The 12,139-nt window shown below is 40.9% G+C and overlaps 1 protein-coding gene across 5 annotated transcripts in view; it reads right to left on the minus strand.

The window, feature by feature from the left end:
• The window catches only part of PKHD1 (PKHD1 ciliary IPT domain containing fibrocystin/polyductin), a 456,884-nt gene that overhangs the window by 257,854 nt on the left and 186,891 nt on the right, over positions 1 to 12,139 (minus strand). For all 5 annotated transcript variants that reach the window (XM_069562807.1, XM_069562808.1, XM_069562806.1 and 2 more), the window contains exons 42-45: positions 11,873 to 11,929; positions 11,508 to 11,638; positions 1,796 to 1,908; positions 229 to 334 (exon numbers count right to left, since the gene is read on the minus strand). In XM_069562807.1, the coding sequence (XP_069418908.1) occupies positions 229 to 334; positions 1,796 to 1,908; positions 11,508 to 11,638; positions 11,873 to 11,929 (407 nt within the window). The remainder of the gene's footprint in view (positions 1 to 228; positions 335 to 1,795; positions 1,909 to 11,507; positions 11,639 to 11,872; positions 11,930 to 12,139) is intronic.

Raw genomic sequence — 12,139 nt, forward strand, 5'->3', positions numbered from 1 at the left:
AAAAGTCACCACAGAGGCAATGGACAAACCTTGGCTTACTGATTAGGAATCTGTTCATTCAACAACTATTTGACACACACACCTATGATGCTATTGGCTCCTTAAAGCTGTGATAATATAGCAATCCTCCCCCAGAAACAAATCATCACCCTTTAAGTAGAGATGCAGAATAAGTCACCACAAGAAAATAAATGACATTTCTAACTTTAAAAAATTAAAGAAACATACCTGGGCACCACCTGCACTTCCCCAAACTGTGAAATTCTGGAACAGGGTGGAGCCAGTGCTATTATCCCAAGGTGGCTGAAACTTAGGGTATACAAAGAGACCAGACCTGGGGAGAAAGATAAAGAGTGAAATTCGGCTGATTTCTGCATTCCATATGTCTCACTCATTGGAAAATATAAAACTGAAGATACTGAATAAGGGAATAAGTGAGACTGAAGAGGAGATCTTCTCTCTGATGGTCACTGCCCATCCCTCGGCCTTTCTTTCTGTCACCCTCTGTGACCTGCGCCTGGATCTCAGCAAGCTGCAGGTTGCCATGATGCTCTTCCATTCTATCAGCCCCTGTAAATTCTATCAGCTCTTTCCTAGGAACCTGGACACCCCTGACTAGCCCTACAGAGCCCCACTCTTCCATCAGCCTCTTCTAGATCCACCCCTTTGCTGAGGAAGCCATATACCAGAGCTTATAACCTGTGCAAGTTTTGTGCTTTTCCCTGAAATGGCCTAGCATTGTGGCATGTTTTTGATACCTTCTCCCTTCATATCCCAGGGTTGCTGAAAGCTGCTAGATTAAATAAAAAACCTTGTCATCTTAATAATAATTTCATGGCACATGTACTGATCCTAGCTCAGCCATCACTTCAACATGGCTGAACAATGGTGCTTAATCCTCATTCCAGTCTCCTTATAAGTTCCCATCATTACAATATGATCTCACTATTATTAATGTAACTATTATCAGAATCATTTATATTGAGGAATTCCCTGGAGGTCCAGTAGTTAGTATTCTGCACTTTCATTGCTGAGGGTGAAGATTCAATCCCTGGTCAGGGAAACAAGATCACACAAGCCACACAACACAGTCAAACATAATAATATTAATAATAAATTGCTTAATAGAATTATTTCTATCAATTATTGAGTTCCTACCATATTCCAGATTGTTCACTTAGGTGTATAACATAAGTCACCTCTAATTTTCAAATCAAACTTTTGATAGAGATGTGTCCCTATTTTACAAATAAAGGTCTGACTCTTCAGGAAAAAAGCAAGTTACTTAAAGTCCAGCTCTGAATCAAGTCCTGACTGACTCTGAAGCTCACATTTTCCTTACCTTTCTACCATGTTTCCCAGTCCTTGCTCTCAGCAGATGACTGTATCCTCTAAATAGCAAAGACCTTGAACTAGTCACCCTCATCTCACAGTGTGCAAGCCACAGGCAAAGAGCTTCTTCTCCAAACCTCATCTCCCCACTCAGCTCCTGAGCTCAGGCATTCTGGCCTCCCAGGTGCCCCCAGTCTCTTGGGAGTTTAATTCATCTCTCTATTAAGTTCTTCTCTGGCCACAAAAGGGACTCTGTGTCCTGTGCCCCCTCAAATGACCCCTCTCTCTGTTCCCCTCCCCTTCACCACCAAACTTATGACCGAAGATGCTCACTCAGATATATCATCAAATCTTACATGGATGCCAAGCATTATTCAACCTTCTCTATGAGTCTTGTACAAAAAAAAAAATGTTAAACGATAAACCTTACACCCAAAATGTAGATGAACTTCCCCAAAGTTACCTTGTACAAGAATGTGCACTATTCCGTGTAAATGAGAGAAGTGGAGCTTGGGATGTTTTGTTGGTCACAAGATGAAAAAAGTAGCCATAACCAGCAGCAAACACCCTGTTTCCCTGCAGAAATTATAGTTTAATCATAGTTAGTCCATTACAATAAGGTTGCTGGAAAGACTTTTAAATGTGCTCATTCTGCTTTCTCACTTAATTCCTACCAAGTCATATTGATATACCTTGACCATACATTCATTCTGAAAAACAAGCTGTGGTGCGTGTGTGTGTAGGTTTGTGTATGTATAATGGAATATCACTCAGCCAGTAAAAAGAATGAAATCATGTCATTTGCGGCAACATAGATGGACCTAGAGATTACCACACTAAGCCAAGTAAGTCAGAAAGAAAGACAAACTCCATACGGTGTCACTTATATGTGGAATATCAAATACGGCACCAGTGAATATATCTTTGAAACAGAAACAGACTTACAGACATGGAGAACAGACTTCTGGTTGCCAAGGGGGTAGCAGGTGGGAGAGGCTAGATTGGAAGTTTGGAATTAGCAGATGCAAACTATTATATAATAGTTTTATTATATAGTTTATATTATATAACTGTACAAAAAAGATCTTCACGACCAAGATAATCATGATGATGTGATCACTAATCTAGAGCCACACATCTTGGAATGTGAAGTCAAGTGGGCCTTAGAAAGCATCACTACGAACAAAGCTAATGGAGGTGATGGAATTCCAGTGGAGCTGTTTCAAATCCTGAAAGATGATGCTGTGAAAGTGCTGCACTCAATATGCCAGCAAGTTTGGAAAACTCAGCAGTGGCCACAGGACTGGAAAAGGTCAGTTTTCATTCCAATTCCAAAGAAAGGCAATGCCAAAGAATGCTCAAACTACCGCAGAATTGCACTCATCTCACATGCTAGCAAAGTAATGCTCAAAATTCTCCAAGCCAGGCTTCAGTAATACTTGAACCGTGAACTCCCTGATATTCAAGCTGGTTTTAGGAAAGGCAGAGGAACCAGAGATCAAATTGCCAACATCCGCTGGATCATGGAAAAAGCAAGAGAGTTCCAGAAAAACATCTATTTCTGCTTTATTGACTATGCCAAAGCCTTTGACTGTGCGGATCACAATAAACTGTGGAAAATTCTGAAAGAGATGGGAATACCAGACCACCTAACCTGCCTCTTGAGAAATATGTATGCAGGTCAGGAAGCAACAGTTAGAACTGGACATGGAACAACAGACTGGTTCCAAATAGGAAAAGGAGTATGTCAAGGCTGTATATCGTCACCCTGCTTATTTAACTTATATGCAGAGTACATCATGAGAAACGCTGGACTGGAAGAAACACAAGCTGGAATCAAGATTGCCGGGAGAAATATCAATCACCTCAGATATGCAGATGACACCACCCTTATGGCAGAAAGTGAAGAGGAACTCAAAAGCCTCTTGATGAAAGTGAAAGAGGAGAGTGAAAAAGTTGGCTTAAAGCTCAACATTCAGAAAACGAAGATCATGGCATCCGGTCCCATCACTTCATGGGAAATGGATGGGAAAACAGTGGAAACAGTGTCAGACTTTATGTTTTTAGGCTCCAAAATCACTGCAGGTGGTGACTGCAGCCATGAAATTAAAAGACACTTACTCCTTGGAAGAAAAGTTATGACTAACCTAGACAGTATATTCAAAAGCAGAGACATTACTTTGCCGACCAAGGTCCATCTAGTCAAGGCTATGGTTTTTCCTGTGGTCATGTACGGATGTGAGAGTTGGACTGTGAAGAAGGCTGAGTGCTGAAGAATTGATGCCTTTGAACTGCGGTGTTGGAGAAGACTGTTGCGAGTCCCTTGGACTGCAAGGAGATCCAACCAGTCCATTCTGAAGGAGATCAACCCTGGGATTTCTTTGGAAGGGATTTCTTTGGAAGGGATGATGCTAAAGCTGAAACTCCAGTACTTTGGCCACCTCATGCGAAGAGTTGACTCATTGGAAAAGACTCTGATGCTGGGAGGGATTAGGGGCAGGAAGAGAAGGGGACAACAGAGGATGAGATGGCTGGATGGCATCACGAACTCGATGGATGTGAATCTGAGTGAACTCCGGGAGTTGGTGATGGACAGGGAGGCCTGATGTGCTGCGATTCATGCGGTCACAAAGAGTCGGACACGACTGAGTGACTGAACTGAACTGAACTGATATGCTCATATAAAACCTAAATTCTCCAATTGATGATATGACTTTGAGGCTGTAATTCTGAGCAAATGACACAATGAGCTTATTTTTATATAAATTCAATTAAATACCTGCAAATATCCATCATTATATAGTATATTTTAAGACAGAGTAGAAAGCCAACTCCCTAAAGAGTGTAATACTAGACAGAGAGGTACTTTGCTTGTTTATATCCAATGTTTACAAAAATGTGCATTTTATTGCACCATTTTAAAACCAGGAGACTTGAGATAAAAACTCAGACACTTAAAAAAAAAATTTTTGAGCCCAATTCCTGTGGGATAGCCATAGATCAGCTGGAGCTAAGAAGAGCCTGCTGTCTTGGACAATGGATGACTTTGCCATGCGTGGTGCTAAGTCACTCAGTCACACCCTACTGTTTAAGACCCTGTGGGCTGTAGTTGTCCAGGCTCCTTTGTCCATGGGATTCTCCAGGCAAGAACACTGAAGTGGGTTGCCATGCCCTCCTCCAAGGGATCTTCCCAACCCAGGGATTGAACCCATGTCTCTTATGTCTCCTGCATTGGAAGGTGGATTCTTTACCACAAGAACACCTGGGAAGTCCCCACCTGGGAAGTCCCCACCTGGAAAGTCCCCACCTTTCTTGCTTCAGTTCTTTATGATATCAGGCTGATCCCTGTAGCCACTGACTTTACAACCTCTTAAGCCCAGGCAATAGTCAATGCTACGTGGGCTGTTCTGTTTTAGTGGGAGGAATGAACAGCCGACAGATCAGGATGCTAGATACATCCTATGTACTTGTGGGCATCTGTCCTCTCCCATGGGAACCCAGAGAAGGAAAGCCAGGGAACAAGCTGCCCAGTCTCAGCTCTACACCTTGTGTGCCAGGGGGAAAGGGAGCCCTGAAATAGGATGTTTTAAAACCAACAATACTCAACTCCTGGCGTATGCGAAAGGAGAAACCAGTGCCCCAGCCCCTGGAGGTTCCTGGCCTCTGGGGAACTGTGAGTGAAGGCCAGAACTGACCCTGAGATGGGAGGCCTGGCAGGGAGACTACACTGCTGAGACCTGGTAGGTGGGCCATGGCTTACTGACATAATCATGGGTGCTGTTTCCTGAATATCAGCCTCTCATTCACTGGGGGCGCTGAAGGCTCACTCACTCCGGGGATCTGTAACCCACCAGCCAGGACTCTTTCACTCAGCCATAGAACGGCTTCTTTCTCTGTGCACCAGATGCCCATTCTCCATTGCACTTCATTCTTTTGGATTCTGAGCACTTCTTCCATTTCCTGAAGCCACTTAAAATTCCAATCCCATATCTTTCCACACACCAAAAGTGACTTTTGGATATCATTGAATATGAAGCTGAATCACTATTAAAGATGCTAATGTGACTTCAGGGGACCTGGGCCATGTTTAAGACCCCAATTATCTTGGGGGGCTGGGTAAAGTCTGGAGCTGTGTTTGTCAGCTGGGATGATATTGTTCCCCAGGGAGCATGCGGAAATTTCTGGAGACAGTTTCTGTTGTCACAACTCAGAAAGAGAGAGATTTTACTAGCATTAATTGCACAGAAATCAGGAATGCTAGTTTATAGAGGACAGCCTCTCACAACCAAAGAATCTTATGGCCCCAAATACTCTCTTGCTCAAAGTCACTCAGTTGCATCTGATTCTTCACAACCCCATGGACTATAGCCTGCCACACTCCTCTGTCCATGGAATTCTCCCAGTAAAGAATACTAGAGTGGGTAACCATTCTCGTCTCTAGGGGATCTTCCTGACCCAGGGATCAAACCTGGGTCTCCCGCATTGCAGGCAAATTCTTTGCCATCTGAGCTACCAGGGAAGCCCATGCTAATATTAGCATGGTTAAAAAAAATTGTATGTGTTCTTGAAATGACCCATACCCATTTTCCAGTATCCTATCTCCAAATTTTGATGGAAAGACCAACCTAAATATAAAAACATGGTAATTATAACAAGAATACTTTGACAGTTTTTACTGGGAGGGTATTTATATCTTTTTAAACCATCAAATCTTCCATTAGACACTCTCCCAAAGAACACTTATTAGCAATTGAATCAGTTATCACAATTCTTCCCTCAGCTAGAAACTAAGACATGCACTTATGATCCTCAGCTTTGGAAGAATCCCTGTTCCTAAGCTGACAGATCCAAGCGCCCAGTGGAAGCACTAAATAAAAGCGCCCTCAAAGAAACACAAGCAAGCAATGTGACTGTTGATTCCGTTATGGTTACACAACAGGAAACTTCCTCAGAGAAGTACATACGAAGCTCCACCTTCCACACAGCCAGTGCAGAGTGGCTGTGTCTCTCTCTACCGCCCCGTGAGTCACTAGAAAGGTCACATGTATATGAGAACTGAGAGTTACATAACGGGAGCTTCTGAAACTCCTACCTTTTCTGCAAAAGTATACAAACAACAAGAAAGGTTCACAAGAGGTTAGACATGATCGTCTCAACTTGAATGTACACTTCTATTTCATTACCGATGAGATGCTAATTCATTACCACGACTCTACCAGGAAGGGAAAGATTCAAGTATTTCCAGAATATATTCCAACGACTTCATCCTTATTCATTGTCTTGGCTAGACAGGCATGTGTTTTGAGAGAATGAATAGATTTGTTAAATCATCTGCCCTGGTGTCATTAGTATTTTTGGAGCACCTGGGTGATCATAGATAAATGCTTTCCAAGTACATTTATAGTTGGGCAGGATATTTGCAACTTTGGTCTTCTGTTAGCCAGTAAGGCTCACTTTTTTTAATAAAAGAAGCACTTACACAGTCGGATGGCATTACTTTCCAGCCTTTTTTACTCTCCATTCCAATTGGGTATGCTACAAACGATTCATGAGAAGAAAGCACATATGTATGCAGGTAGCCAGCGGCTTGTGGGGAAGGGTTTAAGGCAAGCAAGGAATTTTGTGTGGAAATCAATTCTTTGCGGAAGTCAATGTATTATGGACATTCAAGGAAGAGAAATTCCAGAGAGAAATTAACTGCCCAAGTATGCCAGCTCCTTGAGGTGTGCATCTGTAGTCACTAAAAAAAAAAAAAGTGAGTCAACCCTTCGGGCAGCTCTTAAATATACATTAGCTATTGAGTGGAGAGAGCTAGAGAGCTGAAATCAGCCTTTAAACACAGAATTCCTTACAAAATTGATTCACAAACCAGAACAAATTCCCTTCAAATCAAATGGATGCTTCCAAAGGACTGGTCTTTAGGGGGTTTCCATTGGCTATTCTAAATAGGGGTCTGGTCATGGGAAATGTCCAAAGCCCACATACAGATGGGATGTTCTGGAGCACTCAGAGTGCACAGTCTCTCGCTGATGGAGAGCAAAAACCTTCCAGCCTGAGGTCAAACTAGGTTAAGTCTACGAGAAAGGTGAAGCCTCTGGACAGGTAACAAGAAATGCCCATAAAGGAGTCTGAGACACAAGACACTGGAGTGTGGAAGGGAGACAGACTGGAAATGAAGTGCTCCCAATGCTACAGCTTATGCATGGAAGAACCACCACCGATCTTTGCTGGAAAGCCTGGCCAGACCTATCTAAGGAGTATACAAAGGAACACCTCGAGTTCCTTGGCCAGTCAAACAGGACTACCACACTGAGCCCTCACTAGCAAGAAGGGCACAAGGCTAAGATTTTGCTTCTCACAGAAACTGCCCCAAATTTAGCTCAGTGGCAGCCTGGGCAGTGAGGTAAGTGAACCACTTGCAGCTATGAAAACTAAAAAGGAATATCTCACTTGAAATATCCTTATACCAGGCAGAGTTGAAGGTGAGTGAACTGTAAAGATGGCTGCCTGGGAGCCAAGGTGAATTCCATGCACTGGGCAGAACATTTGGTCCTAGTCTCTGGATCTAGGAACAATTTACAACTAGAAATCACTGCAGAGACTTAATTAAGGATCAGCTCCATTTCTTCCTGCCTGCCAGGCTAGGCCAGAGATTTCAAGGTCAATGTCTATAATGTAGGCTTTCTGGATTGGTTGTCCAGCCACTGGGATTAGGTCACCTTCAAATCTAAAGGCTTTTGTTTACATAATAATATAGTCCCAACACCGATTTCCTGGTTGTGCCATTGCCCTATGGCAATGGTTATATTATGTACCACTAGGGGAAGCTGGGGAAAAGGCACATAGGAACTCTTGGTTCTGTTTATGCAACTTCTAAGTCTAAAATTATTTCAAACTTAAAAGTTTTTTAAAAAAGAAAAATCCTATTGATTCACAGTAACGCATAGCTTAAAAAAAAATATTGTGCCAAACTGCACACACACACACACCCCCCTCACAAACTGCACCTCACGCACCACCCCATCACTGTTGTAGCCTCCTGATTATCATTTTGGAATAAAAATATATTTCTAAGATACATTTTAATGCATATCATCCACTTAAAATACAATAAACACGAGCTTACTATTTGTCCAACGACTGAAATGATCTTCACAGGCACTAAAAGACGTTCCTAAGTTTTAGCTTCTGACACATATGCCCAGTTACACCTATGTCCCTTGGTTGTGGCACATTCCAGACAACAGAACACAAAAGAGACAGCACAGCAGAACCCCAGGGGCACAGCTGCAAAATTGGAGGGGACTGTGCAAAATTTAACAATCAGAAATGAGTTCCACGGGATCTAAATGCTGACACAGATGAAACACCTTATTTTTCAGTCATCAAAATGATTGAGGGATCTTGGGATCCATTCTTTAATTTCCTCTTTCTTCCCCCCATTCTTTGATTATGGAATTATACCTACATCCATTCATTTATTATATTCAATTAATTTTTATTGAGCAACTACAGGGACTAAAAGTTAACAAGCCAATTTAAGATCATTTTATAACAGAATTTTAACAACAGAATTTCAAGATCATTGAAGACGAAAATGTCAGGAATATACCTAATGAATGTACTTAATGAACTTATGTTACCACCTTAAACTAAAATCTCATTCTCCGAATGCAAGCACTGTATTGTTTTTTAACTTTGTAAAGAGGAAGAAAGTAAATGAATGGAAAGGGAAGGCATCTAACAGGAATCAGAAAACCTGTTTGGGGAACAATATATTCATTGCTGACTGTGCACTGTTACACAGGTCAGTCTACAAAGTCTCAGGCGACCTACGAGCTCGCATGTGGTCCTCTGGTTCTCTACACCTATAGCCAGCTCATTTCTTTTGCTTCATTTTGTTTTGCTTGTTTGTTTTGTGTTAGTTTCAAGTATATAGAAAAGTGATTCAATTACAAATATATATATTCTTTTTCATACTCGTATCCGTTACAGGTTATTCCACGACATTGAATATAGTTCCCTGTGCTCTATAGTAGGTCTTTGTTATTTACCTACGTTATATATAGTAACATTTATCTGTTAATCCCAAACTCCTAATTTATTCCACTTCTCCCTTTCCCACTTGGTAACTATAAGCCTGTATTCTATGTCTGTAAGTCTATTTCTGTTTTGTAAATAAGGTCTTTTGTACCTTTTTTTTTTTAGATTCCACAAATAGGGATATCATGTGATATTTGTCTTTCTTTATCTTACTTCACTTAGTATGATAATCTCTAGGTTCGTCTATGTTTTTACAGATAGCATTATTTCATTCTCGTATGGTTAAATAATTCTTTATTTTATATATATATATATATATATATATATATATATATATATATACACCCCACATCTTCCTTATCAATTCAGTGGACACTTAAATTGGTTCCATGCCTAGGCTATCATAAATAGTGCTACTATGAACATTGAGGTGAGTGTATCTTTTTGAATTAGAGTTTTCACTTTTTCCAAATAGTGCTGCTATGAACACTTAGGTACATGTTTCTTTTCGAATTAGAGTTTTCATTTTTTCCAGAAACATGCTCAGGAGTGGGACCACCAGATCATATTGCAACTCTATTTTCAGTTTTTTAATGAACATCCATACTGATCCTCATAGTGGCTGCTAGTCAGCTCATTTCTTACTAGTCAACTAGTAGTCAGGACACTTGCCCCAGAGACAAGACTCTGCCCAGTGAAGCAAAGCAGGCAGCACCCCTGACACTCAATGTGGATTTAGATACATTCTAGTCTCCTGCAGGAAGACGACCTGGGCATCTCTGAGGGTATCCTTTCTTCTAGGCATTTCAAAGTAGTCATGATTCTGCGATCCAAGAAACTATATAAAACATAGCTCTTAAGTCCCCAAAGCTTACTGTGATGGCTATGCAACAAGCCCTGTGGTCGCCAACAAGTTAAATGTTGCTCTCATTGCTCTGTGTCTAGAGCTGGGTTTCCTTCAGTCCATGCAGTTCTGCCTCCTTTCCTCACTGGCATATTAGCTGCCCCTATTAGGCACCTAAAATAGTGTGTAAGTGCTGTGCTTGGAATAAACATAATTAAGAGTATGGCAGAGGGTTGAAGAGATAACCATGACTTTTATTAGGGGTTATTCAGCTGAAGGTAATTAAAAACAGATGATCAGAGAGAGAGAGAGATGTTCATTCTCTCCATTCCTCAGAAACTTGGCATAATTGTCACAGTAGATACTCAGAGCCATGTCCTGAAGAGTGAGGCCCTTAACCCTTTCATAGATAGTCCATGGGACAAAACCTTTGGAAAAGGGGAAACTAAATGGCCTTCATACTACTCTGATACCATTCCTCATTCACAGATTTGTGGTTAAACTACCAGAAAAAAATAATTCCTTAAACCGCTTAGATAGAAATTTACCAAGAAAAAGTAATGTTAAGTTGTACTAAATAATGGAATTTTTTAAAAAAACCAAGGCCAACAGAGTGTATAGCTGACTTTTGAACACTGCAGAGATTGCAGGTGTCGACCCTCTATGCGGTCAAAAATTGACGTAAAATTTATAATCGGCCCTGCATATACATGATTCCTCGGTGTCCATGGTTCCACGCTAACTGTGGATAATATGAGAGTGTAGCATTTACTATGGAAAAAAATCTGAGTATAAGTGGACTCATGCAGTTCAAACCCGTGTTGTTCAAGAGTCAACTGTACTCTGTTCATCCTGGAATCTGACATGCTCTCACTCACCTCACGACTCTGCTGACCCTCAGTTTTAAACACTCTTAAAGGGCAATAATATGAACACATTAATACCGTAGCATAATGAAGATTTTCATAATTATTATCAGAATCAAGGCCAAATTCAGTGACCACCACATATAACTCAGGAAGATATTTTATGACCAGAAAGTAATCAGTATTTACTTCATTTCACTTCATAAAGACATTGCTTCAAAGAATGTTAATGGGAATTCTGAGGAAATGATTACATTTATCCTAAAATTGTTTAATCAAAAATCATAAAGTAGTTTCCCATTACCAATGTGCAGCAAGTAAGTGATTTATCCCACAACACTGATGCTGCCACTCGGGATAATTTTCAGAGTGAACATTATGCCTCTCAGCTCCAATCTCACTAGAGGATCTGAAGCTCTTACCTCTATAACATTGGTGGGATGGCGGATGTAGATACCAGACGGTGTCACCACTTCAGGACTGGAGAGTCCCTCAGCACCAGAAACATGAATGATCACATTGTTTCTTATTATGTTCCCCTGTTCTGACCAGCCTAATTTAAGAAAAGGGGATTCGCCAACATAATTAATATGTACTCAACCCAACATTCTTATTTCTACTAATATATGTTATAGTTCTCATCATGTGTATATTATGTAGACAGCTGTAAACATCTAGTGCGTTCAACAAATTTAAGATATCTAACATTCTGCCAGCAGCCCTGTCTATAAAATGTATGACAACTTAAACAGATGGTAATAAATTTAAAACCTATTTACATATTTACCCTTTTCTCCTCCAGGAATAACCTCCCAAGGGATATACCTTATCTCGGGGGATGTACCTGAGAACAAAAGATGATGTTAGTTCAGCACATTTTGTGCCACCCAGGAAAATGAGAGCTTCTTTAATACTATTTCTTGTTTTGGTGTGGCTTGCTTCAATTTGTGCGTGTGTTTTTATCTATGAATCAGACAGACACAGATTATGTGAACCTTTTAGTTCTAGAACTTCATGAATCAGAGTGTGAGTGAAAGTCACTCTGTCGTGTCCA

Source organism: Ovis canadensis, chromosome 20 (assembly GCF_042477335.2).
Source record: "Ovis canadensis isolate MfBH-ARS-UI-01 breed Bighorn chromosome 20, ARS-UI_OviCan_v2, whole genome shotgun sequence".
NCBI classification, from domain to species: Eukaryota; Metazoa; Chordata; class Mammalia; order Artiodactyla; family Bovidae; genus Ovis; species Ovis canadensis.